This window comes from Poecilia reticulata, chromosome 5, assembly GCF_904066995.2.
Source record: "Poecilia reticulata chromosome 5, P_reticulata-male-v2, whole genome shotgun sequence".
Taxonomy (NCBI): Eukaryota; Metazoa; Chordata; class Actinopteri; order Cyprinodontiformes; family Poeciliidae; genus Poecilia; species Poecilia reticulata.
Window position 1 is genome coordinate 18,977,533 of NC_088834.1, and position 27,975 is coordinate 19,005,507.

The window sequence follows — 27,975 nt, forward strand, 5'->3', positions numbered from 1 at the left end:
CAACTGCGCTCACTTTTCATACCAGGCAGACTGGGTTACTGCAGAGGCACCTTGAGCTCCTCAGACTCCAGCAGGGCAGCAGAGATTTTTAAACTCAGGGCCTCTTTCTGTCAGCCAGCTTCAGTCCCAGGACCACAACCAGGAGCAAGACCAGAACCAGAACCATGGCGCAACCCGTTAAAACCGACCCCACTAAGATGGGTGAGGGTCGGGCGATTGCTGTGCTCACTTCTGGAGGCGATGCTCAGGGTAAGTGCAGGCTTTCCACAATGTGCAATTGTGCAAAGCATGGACTTGGAGGATCTGCTTAAGTTAATATTAAATTTTTAAAAATCTTTTTCAAGCCTTTAATGTCAATGACATTGCTATTTGTGATCAGGCTACCTATTCACTGCTCACACGGGACCATTTTTCATCTGCCATTCACTTCCTGGGCTATTTTTGATGCTTCATTAGTAAACAGAAATGATTTCAAACACACAACCGTGCTCAAACATTTAATCCTCCCCATCAGATCCTGGATTTTTTAAATATGGATTATACTCTGTAATTTCTCCCAGCTGTCATAAAACTCGGTAAGGTAAAAGGGAGACATGATTTGCTAGAACGAAGGAGAATAGCAGATGATATTCTGACCTTTAACTTGATGAGGAATATGTCCAAAGTGACCTTTTAAAGGTTTGCCAGTGACCCCACACAGCTGAAGTGTCAGCATGTGAGAGCCTGAGATTTCTCTCTTTGGTTTATCATGTGAACTTTCTCCAGCATTGGACACAATCTCAAACGTAAAACCAAAACTACACATTGATTTCAACACAACTTTTGTCTTTTAATATGCATTTTTCTGTAAAGTAATCCTCATTTCTTTCAAGGAACGCAACAATTACGACTGCTAATTTTAGAAGCATGACCTTTCGTTCCTATGTGTACATTGGTGAGGCAGGACAAGAAAGCATACTGCTCTTCCTTCCTTTACCTCTTTCCTTTTACACTGTAAGAGGAGATGATTTTGGCACCCTTTAAGTTAATCTATCCGCAGCTTGTCCTTTAAGTAACCCCTCGTTCAGAAGACTGCATTGAGGTTCACACTGTCTTGTTGTGGCACTTGTGGCTTTCATCTGATGTTTCGCATTCACAAGTTTTTCATAGGAGCCAAATATAGCATTTCTGAAATTATTCAGCACTCGAGTGACACAACATTCAGTCTCAGAAAACTCACAACTTAACATGCAAGCTAAAAGAAAACTGTAAACATTATGATTTAAAGGTGAAATTAAAGTTTGCGCTTATTGACAGGGTTTTTTATCAAGTGCTACATGGAGCTGATACACACTCATGGACAGACTATTTTAAAATGATAGTAAGAGGAATCCGAATTTAGTGCAATAGTGTTCAAACCTCTTAAACTTTCAAAGGAAAATGTGTTTTGCCTGGGCTTCACCAACACACGGTTGTGGACCAGTTTAAAGGTTGGATTATAAAAAGGTTTTGAACATTTCTCTGTTCTGCTCAAACCATTTTTTGAAAATGAAAATAGCATGGGTAGGAAAGAAAATCATGAAAAGCAGCCAAAAGGCCCACAGTGAGGCTGCGTTCACACTGCAGCCTGAAGTGACCTAATTCCGATTTTTTGTCAAATCGATTTTTTTTTTTGTTTTGCGTGGCCGTTCACACTTCCAAATATATGCGACTTGTATGCAATCTCCAGTGTGAAGCTCAAATGATCTGAAAGTGTCCCGCATGCACAGTAGAGGGCGCAAAACGGCATATATATAGAGTGTTTTGCCCATAGACATAATATAAGATGTAGCAAAACCATTTTTTTTGCCATCTTATATTATGTCTATGGTTTTGCCAACCACCATAAAGAAGAAGAAGAAGTGCTCAGTGTTTGCGTAAGTAAACATGGATGCTAACGGTGGAGCTTACTTTATAATTTTAAAGTTGTTGTCCGAGTGGAGTAGCACATTAACAACTTAATCCTCATTACAGTCCGCTATGGTTGTTGTTTTTCTTCCCGCTTGCACGTATCAGGATGCAGAATAGTGACGTTTGTCGAGTATCAGTGACGTTCAGGTAGATGAATGCGACCTAGCCGTTAGGTCACATTTAAATCAGATACTTATCGGATATCCAAGTTGCCTGGGTCGGATTCGTAAAAAAATTGACCTGTGTTGTTCAAACTATCATGAACAAATCAGATATAGGTCGCATTAAGGCAAAAATATATTTAAAACTTCTGGCTGGTGTGTGAACACAGCCTAACTCTGGAGGAGCTGCTGATCTGGAGATCTGCAGCTCAGGTGTGGGAATCTGTTCACAGGACATTATGCACTCCACAGATCTTTTTTTATGAAAGAGTGGAAATTATTATTGAAAGAAAGAATTAACATTTGCAGTTTCCTATGAGCCATGTGAGAAACTGACAGATGTTAAAGAAGGTCCTCTGGTCTAATGAGATCAATATTTATCTTTTCAGTCTGTATCCAAAATATAACATATGGGGAAGAACTAACATAGCACATCATCTTGAATGCTTCCTCTGCTTTGTCAGGAATGATTCTGGGAATACTTTTTTTAATTCAGGGAAGCTAGTAAGAGTTTAAGAAAGAAAACATGTTAGAAGTTGCATAAAACTAGAGACTGGGGCAGAGGTTTGTTTTCTATAAGAACAACAACCATCCAGCTAGAGTTACAAAGTTTAGGTGTTAAAATGGCCCAGTCATAGTTCAGACCCAAATCCGACTGAGAATTACGAAACAGAGTTGAAAATTGATCTTCACAGGTGCTCTCCATCTAATTGGACTGAACTTGAGCTGTGTTGCAAGAAAGAATGGGCAAACTGGTAGAGATACCCCATATGAGCTGAATCCTTTTACAAAACTCTCTGCATATTGAATTCACCCAGCATATTTCAGAATGCCCCATAATTTACAAAAAAATTAAAGTAAAGTCACAAGGACGGTGCAAATCAAGACCCGCACTCTGTCCATGCAGGAATGAATGCGGCTGTGAGAGCCACCGTTCGAGTGGGGCTGTACACTGGAGCCAAGGTGTACTTTGTCCATGAGGTTGGTACCACTTCTATCCATTACTACAGTAAATGACATAACCTGAACAAAATAAAATAACTTGGTCAATTATTAAGTTTTTTTTTAAATGTATTGTTATTCAACAGCATCACTTCAATGGTTCAATCTTTCATACAGGAATGTTAGTAGGACTAAAGCAGCGGCGAAAATAAAAGAATGTGACTAACATGAAGTTGCTTCACTGCAAGTATTATTTTTAAAGGGCTAATTTTCTGTTATATGGTGACACTGTATTGTTACCAGGGTTACCAGGGTCTGGTTGACGGTGGAGACAATATCCGCCCAGCTACTTGGGAAAGTGTGTCAATGATGCTGCAGCTGGTGAGTACGAACACACACAGGCAATGATAACATGTGCACTATAAATAATCTCTCACGTGTACTAACAGTCCAGCTTTTACTCTCTATGGTGCAGCGTTGAAGGTCAAATAGTCAGTTAAATGCCAAGGTTCATTAGAAAGCAACACTTCAGCGACAAGTGTGTGAAGGTTTCAAATTCCACAACCTGAGCCGTGTCCTTCACGTTTGAGGCTGAAATCCTTTCTCCTCGTCGGACATCAGGGTGGGACTGTGATCGGTAGCGCCCGCTGTCAGGACTTTCGCACCAAGGAGGGGCGCACCAAGGCGGCCTGTAACTTGGTCAAGCTGGGCATCACCAACTTGTGCGTTATTGGAGGTGACGGCAGTCTCACAGGTGCCAACCAGTTCAGAACGGAGTGGAAAGACCTGCTGGCCGACCTGGTTAAAGCAGGTGAGATCCACCTTCCAAGAGCTGCACACTGTAAAACATTTGAAGATGCTTTAAGTTGAAAATGAAAGCCCACCTGCTGCCTTGAAAATGCAATTTAAGTCAACAAAGAAATTCTTTTGGTTTTAACTCAGAACTTAAAGTTTGAAAAGTTGATTTAACAAGAAACAAGTTTCTAAAAATTGTTTTTTTTTTAAGTTCACTAATCTTGATTTGTGAGTTTTAACTTAATGCTGCAATTTAAACCAAATCATTATTTCGCAATATGCAAGAAAATACTGTCCTCACCTAAAGAGCTCACATTTTTCTGTTATTTTCACTCACTTTATCAAGTTAAAATAACTACTTATATAATTTTAAAATAATTAAAATTCTTGTTTCAAATTGCATGAACAAAATTTCTAATCTGATAATGAATTTTATTAACCATCAAAACGAAATCTGCTCAGAAACATTTAGTATGAACAGAACATTATCTTCAAGCTATAGAAACTTGAATTAAAATAAAAAATAGCCTTAATAAAGCACAAGAGTCAGATCGATGTAACACACGTCCATCTAAGCCGCTAAGAATTCTGGGAAACAGTTCCCACTCTTCTCTTTTTCTTCTTTCAGTTTTTTTAGTTGCTAAACTAAAAACTCAAGTTTGTTCAACTCTTGTAAGTTTGGCAAAATTAATAAAAAGTTAACACAACTTAGTAAATTTGTCTTTCACAAACTCGCACATTTAGGTTCAAAATCTAAAACTCGCTGAATTTATTTGACTAAAAGAGTAGAAGACAGTAGATGCGGCTCAGATGTTTTACAGTGCACAATATGAATGCAAGATTTCTAATAAATGATCAGTATAAATATGCCATGTCAGCATTTTTTTTAAGACGTTTGAATCCGGTTTCAGGAAAAATCACAGCAAATGAGGCAAAGAACTCCTCCCACCTCAACATCGTCGGCATGGTGGGCTCCATCGACAATGACTTCTGTGGAACCGATATGACCATTGGCACTGATAGCGCCCTGCATCGCATTATTGAAATAGTGGATGCCATCACAACCACGGCACAGAGGTAAGCATGTAGGTTTTAAAATGTTCAAAGATAGAAGCAGCAGGTGAAACGTTTGCAGGCTTTTGACGATAAGTGCTTCTGTGTGCAGTCACCAGAGGACCTTCATCCTGGAGGTAATGGGTAGGCACTGTGGGTGAGTACAGATTTTATGTGTGTTTTGGAAGAATTAGAATAAAGTTTCACCTAACAACCACATAACCAACTTTTATGGAAGAGATTCACAATTTCGAGAATCTGTTGACAGGATAGGTAGTATTAGTGCAATCCACAAATCTTAGCTTTATAGATGTGTGAAAACAAGGAAACCCTTGCTGAGAGAAAGCCATGAGAAATCCCATTTGCGTTTTTCCAGAATCAGTGAGAGCAACAGCAAACCTGGTGCTCAGATGAGAGCAAAATCGGATATTTTTAACCTGTATGAAAACATATGGCGTGAAAGAAAAAAACACTTCTTATCACCTTGATCGTACTGGGAACAATGAAGCTGATCACAGCTGATGGGACGACGGATGGAGGTCAAAACAAGTCAAACCTGGAAGAAAACCTGTACAAGACTGAAGAGGGGGTTCACCTGCAGTCAGTGCAACAATGGAATGGATTAGATCAAAGCACATTACTGTACTAAAATCATCTAATTAAAGCATTTTTAAACTAATAATTAGTGAACTCTCTGTTGACGTACGGGCCCATAAATTCTTCAGAAAAGGAACAGGCCTTTCAATTAAAGCAGACGTGTAGATCAGGAAACACAGAGAAATAACTATTCTCCAAAGTTTCCCACATGTACAGTCAGAGTAAAGCTTTAAACAGCTGTTTCTGTTTCTGTGTATTGTAATTCCATGCTGCAATAATATTGTATTGTGTACAGCTACCTTGCCTTGGTGACTGCTCTGGCCTGTGGTGCCGACTGGGTCTTCATCCCAGAGGTGCCTCCAGATGAAGGATGGGAGGAACATCTGTGTAGAAGACTTACAGATGTAAATTTCCTGCTCTTTAGTGTCACGTCTATGTTTAATTTGGCTTCTGCCCTAAATCTTTACCTGCCCTATTGTAGCAAAGAGGCCGTGGTTCCCGTTTGAATATCATCATTGTTGCAGAGGGAGCAATAGACCGCAAAGGAAAACCAATCACCTGTGACCTAGTCAAACAGGTCAGCGCACCAGAATACCAGGAAATGAGCACAAACTATGCCAGGAGGTTTTCTCATAAACAATGTCTTTTTCAAGCTGGTGTCAAAGCAGCTGGGCTTCGACACCCGAACCACCATCCTGGGCCATGTGCAGAGAGGAGGAACCCCCTCTGCTTTTGACAGGATCCTGGTGATGCCTCAATAAACCAGTTTATCTTAGTCAACTTTTATAAGATTTATTGATTGTGTTAGAGCATCTCTTGTTTTTATTATAACCCAGTCTAGCAGGATGGGTGTGGAGGCTGTCATGGCTCTGCTGGAAGCCACACCAGATACTCCTGCCTGTGTGGTCAGCCTGTCTGGAAACATGGCCGTCAGGCTGCCTCTAATGGAATGTGTGCAAGTGGTAAGTCAGCATGACGATACATTCATGAACAGGTGTTCGTTAGGTGAAAAACTGTGATTCTGCAGTGACTTGAAAAGACACTAAATTCAGTTGCTCTTCCTTTTGTTACTCTATGTATTTTATTGGAATTTAAAACAGTGGTGGCACCATTATTCTCAGTGGATGTTTTTTGTTTTTTAGAAGAAGAAACAGAAAAGCTGGTCAAATATCTTAGGTAGGTGGAAAAGAAAATGTTAAAACTTGCAAAACCCTTGAGATTGGGATGGAGGTTCATCTTCCAGTAGATCAGCGATCTACTGGAAGATGGAAGCTACAGTGGAATGGTTTAAATCCAAGTATATGCATGTGTTGAAATGATCCAGTCAAAGTCCAGGCCCAAGTTTATCTGACAATGTCTGATAAATGTCTAAAATTTAATTTACCCTTTAAAATTATTGTACTTCCAACAATAGGTGATTCTTCAGTACAAACGCACACCACAGTTTTCAATTATCCTTTCGTTTCATGTTTAGGCACTACTTTGCATTGGTTTATCACATAAAATTCCAACAAAATACATTAAAGTTTCCCATTGTAAAATAGCAAAATATAAAAAAGTTCAAATGTTTTTGCAAAGGTTTCGATTGACTTAAAATTTTTTGATTAAAACTCATGTATTTGCTTTTCATACCAGACTAAAGATGTCACCACAGCCATGGCTGAAGGACGGTATGACGATGCAGTGATGCTCAGGGGAAAGTAAGGCCTCCACCTATATTCATTTTAATTTCTCCCCACTGTGTTTGTTTTCAAATGAATGTTCACTTTTGCTTTTCTAATGACAGGAGCTTTGAGAACAACTGGAACACGTATAAAATGCTCGCCCATGTAAGCCCTCCAGAAACAAAGGTTAGAAACTACTCAGATTTAGTGGAAAATTCCCAAAATTCTTCTGATGAGGGTTATTTATATATATATATGTATATATACATATACGCATATAATTTCAGAGCAATATCAACATTGCCATACTGAACGTCGGCGCTCCATGTGCAGGAATGAATGCTGCAGTACGTGCAGCTGTCAGGATTGGGCTGCTTCAGGGCCACCAGATGCTGGCGGTGCATGAAGGCTTTGATGGCTTGGCACATGGGCTGGTAACGCATTAGATCAGGCTGTAAATGACACATGTTGAGCACTGTCCCTATGAATAAACATAGACTATTAGGACATTATCTTGTTTTATCATCACAATGTAAAACCTGAACTTATAATGGGACAAAATGGTCTGACTGCATGTACAGATTGAGCCAATCGGTTGGTCTGGAGTGGCAGGATGGACTGGAAAGGGTGGTTCCATGCTTGGCACCAAGAGGTGAGCCAGTTCAAGAAGATCTGGGTTTCGGTAGATTCTTTAATACTTCTTTGAATGCTGGTTGCCTTAATGAAAATCAAAATCTGTACTGACATGATGTAATGTTCATTATTTTTGTTTTGAAGGACTCTGCCTAAGCAGGTTCTGGAGGAGATCAGTCTGAACATCACAAAGTTCAACATCCACGGTATTGTCATTATTGGAGGCTTTGAGGTGAGACACTGTTGACTGCTTCAGTTTTAAAATGCTACAAAGTCCATTTGACTTCAGCAACAAAATCAGTCTGAAGTTTAAAAGGTTAATACATTAAGAATGGACAAGTTGGTCAAAATTCTGCATACAGTTCAATATAAATGTGTGTCTCTCCAAGTAACCACTGGTTTAATGTCCCTCTGGGAACTCTTGTTGTCATAAAGTTATGGCTTAATTCTGGCTGATATTTGCCAGCTCATTCAAATAACTTTGTTTCTTGACATAGCCCAGCTTTTCTTAAGGATAGTATACAGTGAGCTCCACCATTTGTGATGAGAAAAGTTGTCAAATAACCAGCTGAAATAGGTGGTAACAAAATGCGTGTTGTTGCTCTACAAGTTGCTGTGTGATATTAATCCAAACATCAGTGAGGATGTATATGTCATATTTGAACCTATTTGTATTAGCTTACCATATTTGGGCTGCAAAAAATTCACAAGTTTTAAACTCACTGGAGATGTACAGCCATTCTGTAATGAGAAAGGGATGTTTTAAATGCGTCAGCAAAAGCCCCCAATAAAAATACAAATTTTGCCAATGAGGAGTGTTTGCAAACTTGAATCCTGCACTGCAAATGCTTGAAAAAAAAAAGAGTTAGGGCTTTCCTCCTCACAGGCATTCCTGGGAGGTCTAGAGATGGTAGAAGCTAGAGAGAAGTACGAGGAACTGTGTATTCCCCTCGTCGTCGTTCCTGCTACCGTCTCCAATAACGTCCCTGGATCTGACTTCAGCATAGGCGCAGACACAGCCCTCAACACCATAACCATGGTAGACATCTTACTGTGTAGAAACATTAAGTAATCCACAAACAATCAGGTCTTTCTCACTCATTGTTGTTTCCTGCCGCTTGTTCACGTTCTGCAGACATGTGACCGGATCAAGCAGTCTGCCGCCGGCACCAAGAGGAGAGTGTTCATTGTTGAGACCATGGGGGGATACTGTGGCTACCTGGCAACCATGGCTGGGTTGGCATCTGGAGCAGATGCGGCCTACATTTATGAGGAACCGTTCAACATTCATGACCTCGAGGTCTGTCTGCATGTCTTCTCATGGCCAAAAGATAAAAATAAGTAAAATCATAGCATTCATCAGTGAGAGATGGGCAGATATTTCTGTCAGTCTGATTGATGATTTGTTTGTAGCTGAACGTTGATCATCTGGTGGAAAAGATGAAGACAACTGTGAAGAGAGGGCTAATTCTGAGGTTTGTGGGAAATGAAACCACTAGTTTTTTCATACTGCTCACATTCACTGCTCTTAGTGTTTATGTCTTGTCTGAAATGTCTGTTTTTGCTTCAGAAATGAGAAGTGCAACGCTAACTACACGACTGATTTCATCTTCAACCTGTATTCAGAGGAGGGGAAGGGTGTGTTTGACTGCAGAAAAAATGTTCTTGGTCATATGCAGCAGGTTTGTTACTCTGTGATTCTCTGTTTGTTGGTCCACTTCTCATAGTTTGGCGCAGCCACCGTGAAAGATACAATTTTTTTTTTCTTCTTAGGGTGGAACACCCAGTCCTTTTGATAGGAACTTTGGCACAAAGATGGGAATCAAGTCTGTTCTTTGGTTGACCGACAAGCTGAAGGAATGCTACAGACATGGTGAGTGTTTGAAAACATAAAACATCTGGCGTTCTTGTTTATAATTTTAATAAAGTATGCTCTTCTTGACTCTATGATGTCTGTTTATAAATTAAACCTGCAGGTCGCATCTTTGCCAACTCTAAGGACTCAGCCTGTGTGCTGGGAATGAGGAAAAGAGCGTTGGTGTTCCAGCCTTTGGCAGACCTAAGAACTGAGACTGACATTGAGTAAGACCCTAGAAATTTGACTTACAGTACCATGTGTTAAAACCCGTTGGACTTATCAAATCTTTGATTTTGCTAGCATACATTATAATATATTTTACTCCAATTTTCCCTGATAGACAATCACAAAGTAGGACGTCATTGTAAAGTGGAAGAAATGGATGCCTTCTCAAATCTTTTTACAAAGTAAAACTTGGAAACTGTGACATGAACATTTGTTCAACAACTCTACTTCAGTCACCTTGTTAAACAACCTTTTGGTTCAGTTACAATGGCAACCATTTTGAATTATGAAAACTGAACTTTCTTCACTTTGTTCTTTGCAAATTTGCTCAATTTTAGTCAAATTCAATGGAAAGTTTCAAAGTCTTTGTACAGATTCTCAGTTGTTTTGATTTTAACAGGGCCATGTAACCTTTCCCTAAGATATCTCAGCTATGCGTGTTGGTCCTTCATTTAAATCCCCCCAAAATAAATAAAAGATTGTGGTTGTAATAGGACAAAAATGTAAATAGGTTTTGAAGGACATTTATTTGGCCTTTTTAACATGGGTTTTTTTTTTTAATAGACTTTTTCACTGATAAGCATTGTCCTTTGCAGACACCGTATCCCAAAGATCCAGTGGTGGCTGAAGCTGAGGCCCATCCTGAAGATCCTGGCCAAGTACAAGATCAACTTGGACACCTCAGAGAGGACTGCAATGGAACATGTCATCAAGAAGAGAGGCTTAGTTCCTCAGTAGCTTCTCTATGTCACTACCCAAGAGACATCAATTCATTGTTTTCTTTTTAAAGCACTTTGTAAACTCTGACTTGAGGATTGTGCAATAATAAAGACATTAATATAAAAATGTTGTTTAACAACTAGTACTTACAAATCATACTGTCAGTGTTTAGATAAATTGAGTGAAATGCATTTGCTAAATTGTACAAACAGCATAATTTTAGGAAATTTAAATTCTGATTGATTTCTTGTTCCATCCAACATTGTGTGTAACTATATTAGATAGTGCCACTATCTAATATAGTTCTATGTTGGTTAGTAATTATAAATGCCTCAATTACAGTGAATCTCTAAAGACCAAATGAAGTGTGTTCAAGATTTTTGCATAGCATTTGATGTTACAGCATGAATAAATCATGAGGGTTAAAGAAGAAAATTAATACATCCAATATTTACTGTTTTTTGAACATTTAAATTAAAAGAAAATATAGTATTTTTGGTCACTAGATATCCATGCTTAATTAAGTTTATTTGAAGCAAAATTAAACATGATACATTGTAAAAATGTTATATTTTCTCCTTAACAAAGGACGCCTCTTAAACCTGTCTCAGTTTACCAGTTTACCAAATGTTTAAACCTGCAGCATGCTATAAAAACGTGAGGAATAACTGTAATGAAGACGTGCTATCTATTTAAATATCTTGAAAAAAATAGCCGAAACATACTGAATATAGTTAAAATATAGTTGAAATATACTGAATACTCTTGTAGTATATTCTTAAACAGGCTTGTGCATGTTTCTTTAAAAATAAAACGCCCATAATTCCAAGCGTTTTCTTGACAGCTTGTGATTGGTTCGCTGAGATCATTCAAAAACCGTCCGCCGCGGGTGCCGTTGGGAAATGGAGCACAAACGTAACTGAAATTTTCATTAAAAGCTCCTTCTGAAACTTTTGTTATGAGGGACAACTGTCTAATTTTTCGGCCGTGAGGACAATATTTCCGCCAATAGTGAATACATCAAGTAAGTTTATGCTGCTACTGTTTCAGACTTTCAGACTTTAGCTAAATACCAGAGTCATATTGAACCGCGGGGAAATAAATGGTAGCTAGTCACTTTATTAGACACGAATTGGGCAGGCGGTAGCGTTTAATGATTCGTCTTTTACAGGAGCCGACATGAGGTGTTTGAAAGTGGAAGACTACATCAAGAAGACCGGCTCAGTTGAAGAGACGAGGCGTTTGGCTCAGGAATTTGAGGTTGGCATAACAACCAAATGCTTAGATTTTATTTGCAGATTTACGTGAATCAGTTCGACTGTAAAACATATTTTCTAAACATTAACTAATCAGTTACCCTACAAAAATAAATCCATTGTGTGTTAAATTGACTTATATTTTCTTACACTAAAACGTAACTGTGTTTCTTTTTCATCTTTAGAAATATGCGAATAGCAATCCTGGACTTCATGTTCGCGTACTATGTGACAGGATTATCAGAGCTTGTAACCACCAGCTTGGACTTGCATCCTGTCACTCTGACTACGCCAAAGAGTTGGTGACTTTGGTGGAGCTGGTTCTTCATGCCTATGATACTTCTGTAAAGATTGTGCCGCGGCACAGTCCGTTATATATGGAGATGATCCTTTTCCACGTTGTCAAGAACCTATGCTCCTTAGGGGAATACGCTCTTTGCGGTCAACTGGCTGGAATCCTTTGCTACAGGATTTCAAAAGTACAAGAGGTGTGTATCGTCGACAGTGGCAGTCATCTTTGACTTAAATGTTGTTTATTTTGGGTTTTTACATTTTACATAGGAACAACAGTTGTTGCAGCCCCCAACAAGTTTATGGCATAATTCTGGCTTTAATTTTGAAAATACTACTAATAATTGGTAGAGATTATTTAAATAGTTGGGTCCCCTGATATCAATCCAGCTTTTAGGCCCTGAGATTGGGACTGTTCCAGAAATTTATAGTTAAGCGGTGTTTTGTTTAACAAGTTTTGTTGATTTCTTTTTGTTGATTTCTTTTTGTTCAACACACCTCTACCACAGCCAGTGAAGACGACCCTCAGCTTTATGCTACCACCGCTATGCTTGACAGTTGTACAGTGTTAAAGTTTGAAAGCCTTGGCGCCGCCAAACATATTCTCAATGTGATTAGTTCTGTCTGATGATAGCGAATAAAGGTGGGTTGTCGGTAATTACGTGCAACCCATTTCTTTTTCTACAAGTTTCAGATGAACGTTATCATAATCATACTGCAAATTTGTGGCTTGTTCTTAAAAGCTTGGTTTTTGCCAAAAATATACGAATGAATTCTACAATATTTGACAAGAAAAATGATAAATTATCTAGCCACAATTATGCCAGAAACTTGTCTACAGAGAGCATGTGGTTGAGGTGCAACATGCTGAGATAAGACAGTGGGAACATGTTTATTTTTCAACCTGAGAGGTTTGAAGCAAATTTACAAATTTAAACTTTTGAGTTTTTGTCAAAATCCTTGGAATATTGGGGGGAAAAAAACAGCAGTTCAGTCATTATTAAAAGCCCAAAATAATATATTCTTGCCGATGTAGATTCTACATTTTTGACAGGAAATGTGTGTTGTTGTTTTTTTTATTTAAGTATTTTAAAATCCATACTTACTGACAGTCGGCTCTAATATGTTTTGTGTTTTTTGTAGACTGGAGAGGATTGCAATGTTCTCTTGCGAAGCTGTTTTGCTGTGTTTTGGAACGGCCTTTCTGCTGCTAAAGAAAAGAATGCACTGAATCCTCGGGAAAAACTGCGCTGGCAGATTCTAACTTATAGCTTCCTATTGTTGCTGGAGTCAGAAACCGAGACTCCTGTTTCCTTGAAAGCCTCCGAATACATGCAGGACACCATCACTGCATTTGAGAGTAGCTTTGAACTCCTAACCATGGAGGGTGCTTCATATCTGCTGGAGGAAATAAAAACGATGATTAACAGAACTAATGCTGGCAGTGAAACCCGTGAAGAAGGGGAGAAAATGCAACATTTACCAATATCACGTTATTATGTGCTATGTGAAATTATACTGCTGTCAGTGAAGGCGATCTGTAAGGTCGGCTACCACAATCTGGCCCAATGCTTCTTGGCCGACATCAAGAGGATGACTATGAACCGTGTTGGCTTTCCGATGACACCACTGGATCTCTGCAAAAGGGGAGTAATGATTCACTCAGCAAAGAGGGCTGACGAAGAATGTCACGAGGCTTTGAAAGACTGTGCTAGAATTTTGAGATCTCTTTCAACTGAGCTGAACTTCAGAGAAGGTCACACAGTTCTTGAAGTTTGCAACCTGTTGGTATGGGCTGTTGAAAATGGACACAGCAAAGAGCTGAGTGGAACAGAGCTACTGGCTCTGTTTTCATTTCTGGAGGACTACCAAGAGCGGACACTGAGGATGCTTGATAAGGTTAGTGTTGCCTCCTGATGTTCCTCAATTCTGGTCCTCGGGGACCACTGCTCTGCATTTAGATGTTTTTGTTTCGTAACACCTGATTCAAATGATTGCTTGACTTCCTCTGCATCATCAAGTGCTGCAGCATCCTGTTAGAAGGGAAAACACGCGGGGCAGTGGTCGCTGGAAACTGGAATCGAGAGACACTGTTTTAGGTTTAAAGATCTGTGTTTGAATAAACTGTAGAAGAAAAACCAAATTTTCTTGCTTTCCCAGGTTTCAGAATTTAAAGTGGTGGGGGAGAAGATGCGAAAGTCACTTTGTTTGAACATTTACCACGGCTTTGCATTGGCTTATGAGAGCATGAAGACATCAGAGGTAAACTTTGCATTTAAAACTGTTTGCTAAACGTAAAAAAAAAATTGTCTCAACACAAATAAAATTTATATTTTGTGATCTCTCAGGTTTTTGAAAATGTTGCTGTGTAAGCTTTTCTGAAGTTCAAAAAAGCTTACACCTAATCAGATTTTATAGTTTCATTTTTGCCTTTTTGAAAACATGAACAAAAACTCTATAAGAATCAACTTTGTATGCACACACCGTTTAGTTTTGAGTTTTTATTAATATATCTGATTTGTTGTACTTAGCTGGAGGACGGTGACATCCTGGACAGGATTCTGCTCTACTGCAAAGCAACAACTGGGCTGCTGATGACTGAACTTCACAAGTTGTTAAATGAAAGCCTATTGAGCAAATCAGGTGACCGGTTTGTTTCTTTTCAATATGGATCGTCAAGTCAACTCTGAGACTGTTGCATAATTTTATGACCACCTGAATGTAACTTGACTATCATAGCTGTTGTGCATAATTTGCCTTATAGTGGTTGCTGTGAGCAATTTGGCTTGTTGCATGTTCAATCGGCGCCTGTATGAGCAGGCTTTTACGCTGATGGAAATCGTCTGCAAGGATCTGATCAGGAAATGGCCCAACACGCTTTCAGCTGACAGAGTAAGTTTGTCAAATACGATCCTCTCTACCAGACTGCCATTTTACATATACTGTGTATTTAGCTTAAATGTTTTTATTTCTGTTGTGGCACACCAGTTAAGTCGACCCTTCATGCTGGCTGTGCAAACTTCACGGCGGGCTGGAAAACTGCAGCGAGCGCTTGACTGGATCATCCTGTGGCTGAAGGCCCTGGGGGACCAAATCACGACTCTTATGGCTGAGCCTATCTCTCTTTGGGTCAAAACAAAGGGTGACGGCGCCAGTAACGATGAGGATATAAGACTCGTGTACAGAAAAATAGTATTTTTATATATATAATTTTTTATTATTATTATTTTGTATGTATGTATGTAAACTTTAATATTTATATTGTTGAAATCAGGACGTTACGTGATGGGTTTGGTGCTGACGTCCTTGAGGAGAAAGTCATGCTGCGCCTTCTGGACGAAGAGCTGCGGGCCTATAAGGAGTCGACCAGAGACACAGCTCAGGAACGTTACAACACACTCTGTGATCTACTGGACATCTGCCAGGAGGAGAGGAGTGCTTACCGACATCTACGTGCCGTCTACCTCTGTGAAATGGCCCAAGTGGTGTGCTTCCAGGATTTCAGTGAGCAAACTGACTGGTAATCATTTTTATTACGTAAAATATAATGAACCATCATCTGCAAGTGCCTTTTTTAATAATTTTTTTTTGTCTTTTAACAAATTGATACCACAGAACTATCTTGATTGGTTCTTGTTTGTTGTTCTGCCAACACAGCATGGCCGTTGACTTCACCAACGAAGCTTTACGGCTTCTTGACGAAGAACCAGAGACTTCAGAAAATGCTGACAGGCTGAAAGATGACAAAGCACAAGCCTTACTCTGGCTTTATATCTGCACTCTGGAGAAGAACCTGCAGGAGGTGATTGGTCTTTTTTTGTTTTGTTTTGTTTTTTTGGTATTACGAGAATAGGAGTGATGGATGGAGGCCAATTAGCTTCAACACTACTACTGTGTTTTTCGCAACTAGAAATTTTAGCAGCGTTGTGTCTGTGCTCTGTCAAACTGAGTTTTGTCTTCTTTGCAGCACCTTTAAAGACTAGAAAGGGCAACCTTTTAGCGTCGGCCCATATCTAGTAGTTTAGACTTCAGCTTTGGGTCAACACTTTCTAAAATGTTGTGAATTATTTTATTTTTTTTCCACCAGGCCATTGAAAATGATAAAAAACGTAAAGAGCTGCGTGAAAACACAGAGGATGCGACCATTCCTGTAGGCAACAATGACTTTGATTATGAAGACAAGCGGAAGACGCAGGACAGAACTCTGGTGTACGAAGGGCTTCATCTGAACCTGTCTGCAGAAAAAAGTAAGGCGACTGATTTTAATTTGATCATTTTTCTCTGCCCGTCTTAGAATTTTAATTGACTTTGGTTGCAGATCCGGAGTCGCTTCTGTTGGCTTATTGGTTTTTTCAGTCATGAAATACAATATGAATAAATTTCTTCTTTTTTCTCTCACTTTTAAGAGCTGTGTCAGCCACTAGAAAAAGCTTTGGCGGTCTGGAGTGACCTTTTTAAGAATCGAGCTGTGCCTGCTGTCAGAAATGCTAAGCAGACCTGCAGCTCCATATCTTCTGCTGCTGCTCTCTTCAGACTCATTGGGAAGGTAATGACAGCAAATGTATCACAACTACTGTGTCTCCTTTGCCCGTTTTCTGTCTAGTTGTAAAACTAAATGCATATTTATGTAGAATATTATTAAAATAAACTGGAAACGCCTAATTAAATTGAATTACGAGGGGGTACCCAAATGTTTACAGAATGACTCTGCTGAATGCGCAGTTTTCGTAGTACACGATTCTGCTGCTAGGTATTTGTTCAACCACGCCTTCTCAATCAGTGTGCCAAGCGGCGTTGATGTGGAAGGTTTCGTCTACACGCAGTGAATTTTCTTGTAAGAGCTGTTTTGTCCAGCTGTCGCTTTTCTTCATGGAGAAGTTCTATGAGCAGCGCGCGGCTGAAGCTTTGCTTCCTGCTCGGGGTAAAAAGCATCAGAAACCGTTCAAATGTTGAAGACCGCTTACAAGGATGACGCTATGTGTCAAACACAAGTTTACTCGTCGTTCACCAACTTCAAAAATGGTGAAATGTTAATTGATGATCAACCGCTTTTTTCCGGAGCAGGAAGCAAAACTTCACAGCCGCGCTGTGAAGCCGGAAAAAAGCGACGGCTGGACAAAATAGCTCTTACAAGAAAATTCACTGCGGGTAGATGAAACCTTCCACATCAACGCTGCTTGGCACATTGATTGAGAAGGCGTGGTTGAACAAATACCTAGCGGCAGAATAGTGTACTACGAAAACTGCTCGTGTAGCAGCGTCATTCTGGAAACTTTTGGGTCCCCCCTCATATATGTTTAAGTATGAAAATGGACTAAAAATATTCACTAATGTGAAAAACTCAAACATGTTTTTCAGTGTTTCTTTCATTACGTCGTCGTCCTGTTTTTTTATGCATCACCAAACTCCGGCTTAAAAAAAAACGGTTAATCTTGACTAAATTGAATTAGTTGAAGGTGTTTATTTTTTTTTTTTACTTTTCTAGAAAAATAGAGAAACTACATTTGATCTTGAAACATTTTATTGCATGCATTTGTGAATAGTTTCATTGCATTAAAAGGTAAAAATTATTATTATTTTTTCCTCTTTCTGATACAGCCCCTGAAGGCTCTGGAGGCGTACCGCCTTGTGATTAAATTTTCCCGTGAACTTGCTGATACTGGTTATTGTGCTGCAGCTCTCTGCCAAACAGCCAGCATCCTCCTGGACTTGGGCTCTGCTGACCTAGCTCTGGTGAATGTTGTTTTTGTTTCATTAAATAAGTGGAAAATGGAACAGGTAGTTTTCTTTTGTTTTTTTGTTTTTTTAAATCTGCCATATAACTATTGTAATCCACTTATGATTTATCTGAAGGCCCCGATAGAGGAAGCGGAGAAAATGCTTTCTTCAAACGCCAAAGATGATGGTCCTCCATTTCTCTCTATTCTGGTTGTCTTGTTAAAGGCTCAGTACTTCTACAGTGTAGGACAGGTATGCGATATTTGCACATTCAACATGGTTGATTTGTCACTTTATTGTACTGATCCTTGTTTTTTGCCTATGTTTTAGATCAGCATCGGACTCCCTTATCTGTGTCAAGTGCTGGAAGAAGTAAACGACGATAAACAGTCAAAGAACTGGTACTTGCTGCGAGCGCGAACTCTGCAGACCTGCAGCTCCTATTTGAATCTGGACGTCAGTCAGCTGCCTCAAGCCCAAAGAAGCCTTATCTCGCAGTTTGGTGAGTGGAGGTCATACGCGGTAGTTTTGCATCTAAATGTCTGCAAACGTATTCAGGACATTTGAACCTTTTTTTTTTTTTGTTCTAATACTATAAGCGTCATTGTGTTTTAGTCATATGTTATAGATCAACAAAAAGTAGCACAAGGGTAAAGAGAAGGCAAATGGGGATGTTTTTAACATTTTTACAAGTAAAACGTCTTAAGTTTTAATCAAAGAAAAAAAGATGGAAGATACAAATGCATGCCAAATAGTATTCAGTTCACTCATTACTATGAAAAATCACCTAATTAGTCCAACTGTGTAACTTTAGACTGGGATGAAGTTTCAGCAAAGTTTATCCCAACTATTAATATGATATCCATATTTTGGATGAAATATCAGAAGTTAGATTTTTTTTTTAAATTCATTTAAAATGGCCTAGTCAAAGTTCAGGCCTAAATCTAATTTAAATTTTGTAGCAACTTGAATACTGATTATCAGATGCCATCTATCCACTCTGGCTGAATTGAATTATAAAGCTACTTGGCAAAGATAAATGGACAAAATGTTTTTTCTGTTAATGTGCAGAGCTGGAAGAGACACAACCCTAAAGACTAGCTGCTGCACTTGCAGCTAACCCTAAAGTCTAGGGTTGCACTTCTAATATATTATGTTCTCCTCACCACTCTGCACTACTTTAGTTTGATCTACTGCATAAACCCCACAAAACATTCCCTGACATTTATGGATATAACCTGACCTATGAAAACGTTAAATGGGTGTAAATACTTGGGCAAGGGGTTGTATAAGATGTTTTTCTTTTTTTTTCTTAAAGCCAAGTAATGATATGTTGTGTGTATCTCAGGTATAACTTCTCCTGATACTGCCATATATGAGGGACTTAAGCTTCTCTGCAGCTTGCTGATCACTTTAGTGGGAAAAGGCCTGTATGGGAACACGACACATAACGAAGAAGTGCGCTTTGTTCACCAAGGTATCACTGAAAGACATTTTCCCCCATAACAAGACTCTCTTCCTGTTTGTGGCTTTTGTCAAGAACAGCCAGATCTCATCACCGTCTGTCGTCTTTAACTAGGAGAAAACCTGGCCATGAAGTGGCAGCTGCTGTCGGAGCTGCTGAGCTCCACTGTAAAGCTGGTCGCCGTGCGGAGCGGCTCTGGCGCCATCAATGATGCCAGGTTCCAGTGTTTAGAAGCCCTGAAACTGGCTATCAAGCTGCAGGCACTCAGCCGGTATGCAGCTGGAGCCACACAGGGCTCTGATTGTAACTTGGCTATGTTAGTTGATTAGGCACAAGTAATGCAGTAAATCTAACATGCAGTTTTATCTTGTTTGCTTTGCATTTATTTCTTCAAGATGTGTGGAGTTATTGGTGCTTAAAGCAGATTTGGAGCTGATGCAGGGGGAAACGGAAGAAAGCCGAACGGATCTGAATTTTGTCAAAACCCTCCTGGAGCTCGACACAGGTATGTGAACGCACTGATGCGTCGGTTCAAAAGGAGCTGCTTTCCTATTGCTGGTACATCAGAAATTATGAATATTGAAGCTCATGCAAATTTGACATGTAGACTTAAACATGTTGGCCTTTATTTCTTGCAAGTTTGATGATCATAGATCATGGATAACAAAAACCAAAAATTCAGTTTCACAAGTGATTAGAACATTGTGAAACTAAAAGGACTGGATCTTTTCTTGAACGCTCCCTCCCAGGTTTTCTGTAGGATTTAGATCAGACAGAAATACCTAATTTTGACATTTCTGGCCAACAGATATTCTTTAAAATCCTTTAATGTTAAAGAGTTCAGTATCAAATCCACAAGGCTCTAATGGCTTTTGGAAGTGGCTCTGGGTATCGTCCTTAACATGGATTTTTTTTAAAGTTCTTATTTTCTGCACTATAAGGCGCACCAGATTCTATGGCGCACCTTCAATGAATGGCCTATTTTAAAACTTTTTTCATATATAAGGCGCACCGCATTATAAGGTGCATAGAATAGACGCTGCAAGATAGGCTGGAGTTACGTTATGCATCCACTAGATGGAGCTACAATAAAGTGAATATCAACAAAACAGTCCGACTCCGGTCGGCGAGGAGAGTCTTCCGCGACTGGGCCGGGGCGTGGTCGGACGATGGTCACCCTTCTCCGTTCGCGCACAGCATGTTCATGGAGAACGTGGTGCTAAATGACCTGCAGACGACCTGATTCTAGACGGTCGGTAGGAAGGTCAGTCAAACTTTATTAACAAACCAGCGTTCTGACAACTATCCCAGCATGCACCACACGCTTCTTCTACGAGTGAAAATGAAGTTGGCGGCTGCTTTTAGTTGCTAGACCTGTTGTGGCTCAATATTGGTCCATGTATAAGGCGCCCCGGATTATAAGGCGCACTGTCGGCTTTTGAGGTTTTTAGGTGCGCCTCATAGTGCGGAAAATACAGTATATTAATCCTTTGTACCAAAGCAAAACCTACCTGGAGTGCAGGGTGTCCATGCATCCTTAAAAAGTCTTAAATTTGGACCATAAAATGTCTTAAATTCATAAAAATGTAAGTTGGTCTTAAATACGTTAATCATAGGTCCTACACTTTTGTCATTTTGTCACTATGTAATGTAGTTTTTATTTAGCTTAATTTTTTTATTTTATTTTTTTTTTAACTTCCTTTTTCACTCATCTCAGTGTATGTGGTGACTAGATAAATATGGGTCCCCTGAGAAGCAGAATGTGACAGGATTAATAATCATAAATTAATGGAAACACTCTTACTTCTCTTTCTCTTTCCCTTAGATTTATCAGATCAGGTTAAAAGAACGGACGTCAAAATCAAACCGAGAAAAGGTCGTCCTGCTCGAAGACCTCAGTCGCCTCTTCCATCCATGGAAAACGAGCTAAAGGACATCTTGAGCATCAGGTGGAATGCCAAAGAAGTGGTCATGAAGGATGTGGCCAGCTCTCCGCCCCTCAAAGCTCCTCCTCTGCGCTGGCTCTCCTCTCTGACCCATGAACCTGATTGCCAGTGTTCCTGCTGCTCGGAGCCGTGTTTGGGCCGAGCCTCGGCTCACTGGGCGGCAACGCAGGCGGGGCTCGCTCTTCAGCTTGACTCAAATGACCTCAGTGCTACTTCTAAGCTTCACTGGGCAACTTTAGTCTGCTGTAAAAACGTGACCACGCGACTCAAGGAGAAGCTGACTGAGCTCTTCCCTCCCTGCGACCCTGCAAGAGGCATCTCCAAACCGTCCCTGATGCAGGATGTGGTGGGCCGCGTGTACCTGAGCATGGCCCAGGCCGAACTCCAAACGAAGGCCAACAAGGTCTCTGGCTTGTGGAAAATACTAGATGCCGGCTTTGCATTTATGGATTCCACGTCCTCTCCTGCGCTGCAACCTGTAAGGGCGCATTTGATGGCAACCAAAGCCATTGCCTTACTGATGAGTTTTGCTGCCAAAAAAGGGTGCAGGCCTGAGGAGCTGTTTTCAAAGGCCTGGTCATGGAACGCACCAAAGGAGCTGAAGGACATCAAGTCCTGGGAGAAATCTGTCCCACCTTCCAAACTAAAGAAGACCAAGGCCCCCATTCGAAACCTGGACGCTGCAGAGAAAAAACGAGAATCAAAAAACGTCAAAGCGGTCAAATCCAACAGTCAGTTCACCGGCCCCTCAACCAAAGCAAAGGGTCTGGTTCCCATGACGCCAGTTGTTGCAAAGTCCAAGTCCTCTTCTGTCGTGTTTGATTTCAACACGGTAGTTCCTACTTTGAATTTCACTCCTGTTCAGAATGTGCAGCGCCACGCTTCGGTACAGAAAGTGTCAAGGAGTACGACTAAGTTCCAGTTTCACGTGTACAAAGATTTGTCACCAGTTCAGAACAAGGTTCCTCCTGTGCCCGCCGCTCCGAAACGAACCAAGAAAACGCGCTACAAGGTAAGCAGAAAACAGATTTACTGTCAGAACAAAAGATGGTTGGACATGTCTCAAGCAAATTATTTTATATAGAATATCTATATATATATTTTTTTTATTATTTGCAGTGGAGAACAAATCTTTTGCGCCTCTTTAACTTTTTTATATAGTTGCATTTTAACCACAATGTTCTGTATGTTTTACTGGAATATTGTGTGATAAATTGATAAAAGCTGACATTCGTAACACTAGCGATGGGTGATATGGACTTAGTTTTATCACAATATTTTGTGGTATTATTGAGATGATGATAAAAGTGACAATAAGAACTAGAGATGTGCCGATCAAGTTTTTTCTTGCCGATACCGATCACCCATGAGGGCCGATCACTGATACTGATCACATAATTATTTATTTTTTTATCATAAATAGTACCGGTTACATTATGTCGAAAAAGGAACCATGAATTCACCTTAATTTAGACAAAAACTTGTTTTTAACTTTTTCCAAGAAGAAAACTAAACGGGCATTGTGCAAATTGTATTGCTATCAGTAATACTATCTTTAACAGACTGATAACATATGAAGGCTCTGAAGAGGCTAAATAATGCAAAGAGTCAAAATAAAATCTCTCAACATTGCCAAAAAAATTAAGAGTATAAAACTTAACATTCAAAGGCAAATACAGGTTCCATTACAATAAACAATCCAGAGTTACTGAATGAAAACTTCCTGATAGCATGGCGGCTAGCTGATTATTGCTAGTTCTGAGTGGCTGTTTCTGACTGAGCGGAGTAATTATGCAGAACAGGGAGGAGATCGATTTTTTTTTTTTTAGAGATTATCTGTCTCATGTTAGGACAGCAAAAGTTTTAATACGTATGTAAAATGTATTTCTTTAAGTTAGATGCTGCAGCTTTAAACAGAGGTTCGGTGTGAGAGTCACTACCAGGTGGAGCAGAAGCGGCGCTCCGTCTGTGAAATATTACTACCTGTAGCGCGTAGCAGTGGTTCAACAGTGAGAGCAGAACCAGCGTCTTACATCGCAGCTCGAAGACTTAAATAATTTTGCAGGTTATTTGTTTAGCTTTCTGACCATCATGCTAATCCGGGTGAGTGTTTGTAGCGGTGCGCCATCTGCTATCTGATCCTCCATATGTCTCTTTTACTACAATTCCAACAATGCAGACATTTTTGAAATTTATTGTGTCACCGGTGAATCGAAATTAAGAAATTTATTACAATAATTGATGAACATTATGATAAATGTCCACCTCCACTTTAGCCTGTAATAAATCAGTTTTTTTTTAAGTAAATCAAACTTCTCAATGATTTCCATTTGTACAAATGAACTTTTAGACGTTTTATCAACAAACTGTCTCCTCATCTTGTCACAGGTTGAGTTTAGCGATGAGAGTGACTCCGACGTAGCTCCCCAAGCAGAGCTCAAAGTGCCTGCAGATGTGCGTAGAAATCGAACGTCTAGAAGAGCTTCTACTGCTAATCCTAAGACAGCTACAGATCCAACTGCGGAGATGCCTGCAACCAGGAGGCCGACCAGGGCAAAAACGAGCGTGGCAAAGCCTCTTCTGGTCTCTTCTGAGGATGACGAGGTTTTGCTTCGTCGGCCTGCGTCCAGCAGAAGAGGAAGAAGCAGAAAACAGATGTCCAAGACTGAAGAGCAGGATGAGCCGGACACCATGAGGACTATCGCGGAAGAAGCTGATGGTGTCCTGGACATAAGCATCGAGCAGCTCAGGATGTCGGACGCTGAGGAGAATCAGTCGGCTGCAGCTAAAGACATTAGTATGTTTGTTGTTCCTGAAAGAAAAACATTAGGAGAGACTAACGTGTGCCATCTTTAGTTTAGGTTCTAAAACAGCTTGAAATGTTTTGTTTGAGTATAGAGCTCATTGAGTTTTCTTGATCAGAATCCCAGTGATTTAAAATTGTGGCTATCAAATCTTTCCTCTGTCCTCAGACCTCGACTTTGAGGTGTTGAGGAGGGATATGTGCTGTGATTTGGAGAAAGATGGGCTGCTTGAAAAGAGAAACAGCCGTCCAACAGAAGATCGATCAACCAACGTCGCTCACGCAGACGTCACGCCAGGTATGTGACTCCAAGTTTCTTTTTGATAATGTATCCCTGGCAGTTTGGCTAATAGAAATATATTCCTATTGAAAAGATTGAAGTTCTTAACTTTGTTGCGCCTGTTTGTTTTGGTCCTCAGACAATCTTTCCGTGGAGGACGTTCAGGCTCTGCTGCACTCGGCACTGCTGACTCTTCATCACTTCCCCTGTCCAACAATCTACCCAAGCCTGTGCACTCTGCTGGCCCTGACCACGGGGCAGAGCGACCCTAGCAGCACAGCAATGTTGCACGTCCAGTCACTGGGAGTCACCAGTCGCCATCGCACAATCCGCTACTTAAACAGCTCTCGCCTGTAAGTTTATCAGTTATTGAGTTGAAATCGATGTAGTTAATTTTATAAATTAATTTTGCTTTTTTTTTTTCTTTTATCTAGAAAACTGAAAAAGAGGTCCAGCAATTTATCAGAAAAAATGGACGCTCTGAGTCTGAATGAGCCCAGTTTGACTGAAGAGAAGCTGTGTCAGATGGACGACATATTTTCCTTCCCCACTGCAGACTTCTGTTCCTTCCCCAAGAACCCGTGCCAAGAGTTCACCCAACAAATCCAGCAGCTTCCACCAGGTAGACGCTGTTTGTTCTCCTAGAGCTCAAAAGCTTTTTCATTTTAAATATTTTTCTCTGAACTCGAACACGGATAAACGATCCCTGTATTTATCTCCGTGTTCAGGAGTAACGGTGTGTTTGATGTCTGTGCTGGGAGTGAAACCAGGGGAAATGGGGGAAAGCTTAATGCTGACACGTCTGGAGAAGGACTCTTCCCCCATCACTCTTCATATCTCCACTTCCAGACAAGAGGTTTGATCGATTAAAAAGGTTGTTTTACTGTTAAAACAACTTTCATCAAAGGAATGTGAAGAAATCATGATCTAAAATGGAATTTTAAATTTGCCTCAAGAGTTTTTAAGTATGTTGTCTTGGCCATTATGTCGGGCGCCGGATTAGTAAAGCTGCATTCACTGAGCGTCACTGAGCTCAGCAGCAACACCAGATGAAATAAAATGTCTCTTTCCTGAAAGATTCCCCGTTGCCGTTTCGGTCTCTGTCTCCATTGTGAAACTTTGAAACCTTTTCTTCAGAATGCACCTTGATTCGATTAACGTTTCATTAGGTCGACAACAACGAATCAAAGCGTCTTTTCACAGAACAACAGAACAGAAACTCTTACAGAAATGACTTATGAAATTCTTTTTGAGAGAACCCTTTGCTGTCTGCTAAAATGATTAATTTGTCGTGACGTTTTGGTTTTCTATACATGAAAATGTTCCCTGTCTTTGTGTTGTGAAGCTCACCGTTCAGTGGCTGGTGCAGGAGATGGACAGCATTCTGGCAGAGCAAAAGGTTGTGAGCTGCGTGGCTGAGAAAGCCAAGTGGTGGGAGGGTCGTCGAGCTCTGGACTGTCGAGTTCAGGTAAAGGTTTTGGTGGCGTCGCCTGATATCGAATGGAATTATGAAAACTGAGTTGTTTCGTTTTTTTGTGACTAATGCTCTTTTATTATTTACAAAAATACTCAACTACAGAGAATATTTAGTATTCCGTAGTTTTCACTTTTGGGTTCTTATCAAATCTTTACTAATTAATGACATTTTTCAGCAAATGCTAAAAGAAATGGAGAAAATGCTCGGTTGCTGGCAGAGCTTTCTTCTACCACTTGCACAAGATCCACAGCTCTCCGATCAGGCTAAGGAACTTCGTCGGGCTTTATCTGAGAAAGGAGTCGCTGTGAGTGAGAAGATGCTGAAGGTATGTTGCTTTTTTTTCTTTTTTCCTTGGAGATCGAAGCTGTGGTCTGTCTTGTTGTGTATCGACTGTTAAACCACATTCTTTGTCTCTTAGATTGTGCTTTCAGCTTCTCACTCGCTCTCTGAAGAAGATCTTAAAAGATTTGGATCAGGACTTTCCCCGAAGTGGGACACGGCTTGCGATCATCTTTTCCGCACAGCAGCGTCTCAGCTCTCGGAGAAAACGGAGGCCAAAGGTCACGTGGTTCTAATCCTGGACAAGGTCGGATTGTCCCGCATGACCCACTCTGCTGGTCAGAAATAAAACATCACAGATTTTTGTATTTGTGAAAAAAGTTTAATTCTTCCCACCCCGTGTTTTTAACGCAGTATGTTCAGAGGTTGCCGTGGGAGAGCATGTCGGCCCTCAGGTCTCACTCCATCAGCCGGATGCCTTCACTGCATTCTCTGATCGGACTGAGCTTTCAAAAGGAGGTGAGGTTTAGATCATTAGTACCGTCTACGGTCCTGATCCAACTCGTAGCGTACCATTTGTGTGTTGTGGAGATGATTTAACGTGATGCGTTTCCCTCGTCAGACGGATCCTCAGTCCGTCCTGAGGCAGGGTGTGGACCTGAAGAAGGTGTTTTACGTTCTGGACCCTGATGGCAATTTGAAAAATGCTCAGGATCGGTTCAAGGAATGGTTTTCCACGTGAGGCCAATATTAAATGTGACTCATTTCTGTCACCAGTCTATATTCTGTCCTGTTACTGATGACCCTTTTTTTTGTGTGTGTGTGTGTGTGTTTGTGTGTGTGTCTGAAAGTAAACCGGGCTGGCAGGGTGTGTGTGGTGTTGCTCCTGACTCAGGACAACTACAAGAAGCTGTTGCTTCCCAGGACCTGTACATGTGAGTTTGAGATAAAATTCTAATATTCATTAGATGTACAGTAAGACTTAAAAATGTTTCATCAACTTCACTGTATAGTCAGTTTGTACCGTTTCATCTGTAGCACTGTCAAAAAAATAAAGAATAAATAAAAATCTTAGATGGAAAACAACTGCTACTCTGGTTCCCAGGCTTTAAATAAATAGACCCAAAATTTGATTTATTGAAATTTGTATGAATCTTGCGCAATTTATTGTGAATCAGTTGGTAGAAATAAAGCAGTTTCTGGTTTATGTATTTATTAATTTTTTAAAAACTGAATGTCCCTCTGTTTGTGCCGTAGTTATGTGGGACATGGAGCAGGAGCCAGGTTCCTGGACAGCCACGCGGTCCTCATGCAGCAGATGAGGGCTGCCTCGCTGCTTCTGGGCTGCAGCAGCGCCGCTCTGGCGGTCAAAGGCAAACAGGAGGGACAGGGCATCATTCTGAACTACCTCATATCAGGATGGTGAGATGGATCTTTCTGCTTGTAATCCACATGCAGTAATTCATTTTTGGGACGACAGTGTGCGTCTGCATTGAGTCCGTGGCCTGAATTGTTGCGGTGTCTTTAACCGTGTTGTTTTTCTCCTAGCCCCTTTATTTTGGGCAACTTGTGGGATGTAACTGATCGGGATATCGATCGCTTCACCAAGGTCCTGCTGGAGTCCTGGTTCTCTGCAGGATCCGGAGCGCCACTCCTGGAGTTCATAGATTCATCGCGTCAGGCCACACACCTTAAATACCTCATAGGAGCAGCACCCGTCGTCTATGGGCTACCCATCCACCTGCAGTAGGACTGGAAGCCTTAAAATACCTAGCAACAAACAGAATAAACATCTCGTTTATCCAATCTCATGACGCTTTATTATGAATACTGAATGGTTTTTTTTTGTTGTTTTTTTCTAACCCTCATTTTGTTTTTCTAAT

General features: G+C 40.4%; 1 protein-coding gene across 2 annotated transcripts; it reads left to right on the plus strand.

Moving 5' to 3' along the window:
• Positions 1-27,898, plus strand: LOC103465369 (ATP-dependent 6-phosphofructokinase, muscle type). 2 transcript variants are annotated; one of them, XM_008410126.3, is made up of 53 exons: positions 1-249; positions 2,998-3,071; positions 3,336-3,413; positions 3,654-3,843; positions 4,739-4,904; positions 4,993-5,037; positions 5,773-5,881; positions 5,959-6,054; positions 6,131-6,223; positions 6,314-6,439; positions 7,113-7,177; positions 7,264-7,327; positions 7,429-7,575; positions 7,723-7,793; positions 7,919-8,006; positions 8,661-8,813; positions 8,910-9,074; positions 9,188-9,249; positions 9,345-9,456; positions 9,548-9,647; positions 9,751-9,856; positions 10,454-11,601; positions 11,749-11,837; positions 12,019-12,321; positions 13,268-14,023; positions 14,285-14,386; positions 14,656-14,767; positions 14,889-15,016; positions 15,113-15,303; positions 15,399-15,644; positions 15,782-15,926; positions 16,212-16,371; positions 16,531-16,670; positions 17,723-17,857; positions 17,978-18,094; positions 18,173-18,344; positions 19,191-19,319; positions 19,422-19,578; positions 19,703-19,812; positions 21,133-22,265; positions 23,642-24,050; positions 24,226-24,354; positions 24,476-24,689; positions 24,771-24,958; positions 25,065-25,192; positions 25,682-25,804; positions 25,989-26,138; positions 26,232-26,399; positions 26,507-26,611; positions 26,715-26,830; positions 26,944-27,027; positions 27,350-27,514; positions 27,641-27,898. In XM_008410126.3, exons 23-53 carry the CDS (start codon positions 11,757-11,759, stop codon positions 27,840-27,842), a joined length of 6,498 nt encoding a protein of 2,165 aa, XP_008408348.1. In that variant the 5' UTR covers positions 1-249; positions 2,998-3,071; positions 3,336-3,413; positions 3,654-3,843; positions 4,739-4,904; positions 4,993-5,037; positions 5,773-5,881; positions 5,959-6,054; positions 6,131-6,223; positions 6,314-6,439; positions 7,113-7,177; positions 7,264-7,327; positions 7,429-7,575; positions 7,723-7,793; positions 7,919-8,006; positions 8,661-8,813; positions 8,910-9,074; positions 9,188-9,249; positions 9,345-9,456; positions 9,548-9,647; positions 9,751-9,856; positions 10,454-11,601; positions 11,749-11,756; the 3' UTR covers positions 27,843-27,898. The 2 variants fall into 2 exon arrangements, with proteins under 2 accessions (XP_008408348.1, XP_008408349.1); XM_008410127.3 differs by lacking the exons at positions 11,749-11,837; positions 12,019-12,321; positions 13,268-14,023; ... (26 more) ...; positions 27,350-27,514; positions 27,641-27,898 and having other exon boundaries at positions 84-249; positions 10,454-11,406.
• The last annotated feature ends 77 nt before the right edge of the window (positions 27,899-27,975 follow it).

Excerpts from the sequence above, each read along its gene's own strand:
- LOC103465369 (XM_008410126.3), top strand. The coding sequence starts at position 11,757 with ATGAGGTGTTTGAAAGTGGAAGACTACATCAAGAAGACCGGCTCAGTT. Across the intron at positions 15,927-16,211 it reads TGGAGAAGAACCTGCAGGAG|GCCATTGAAAATGATAAAAA; the intron begins GTGATTGGTCTT and ends TTTTTCCACCAG. Across the intron at positions 19,813-21,132 it reads CCTCCTGGAGCTCGACACAG|ATTTATCAGATCAGGTTAAA; the intron begins GTATGTGAACGC and ends TCTTTCCCTTAG.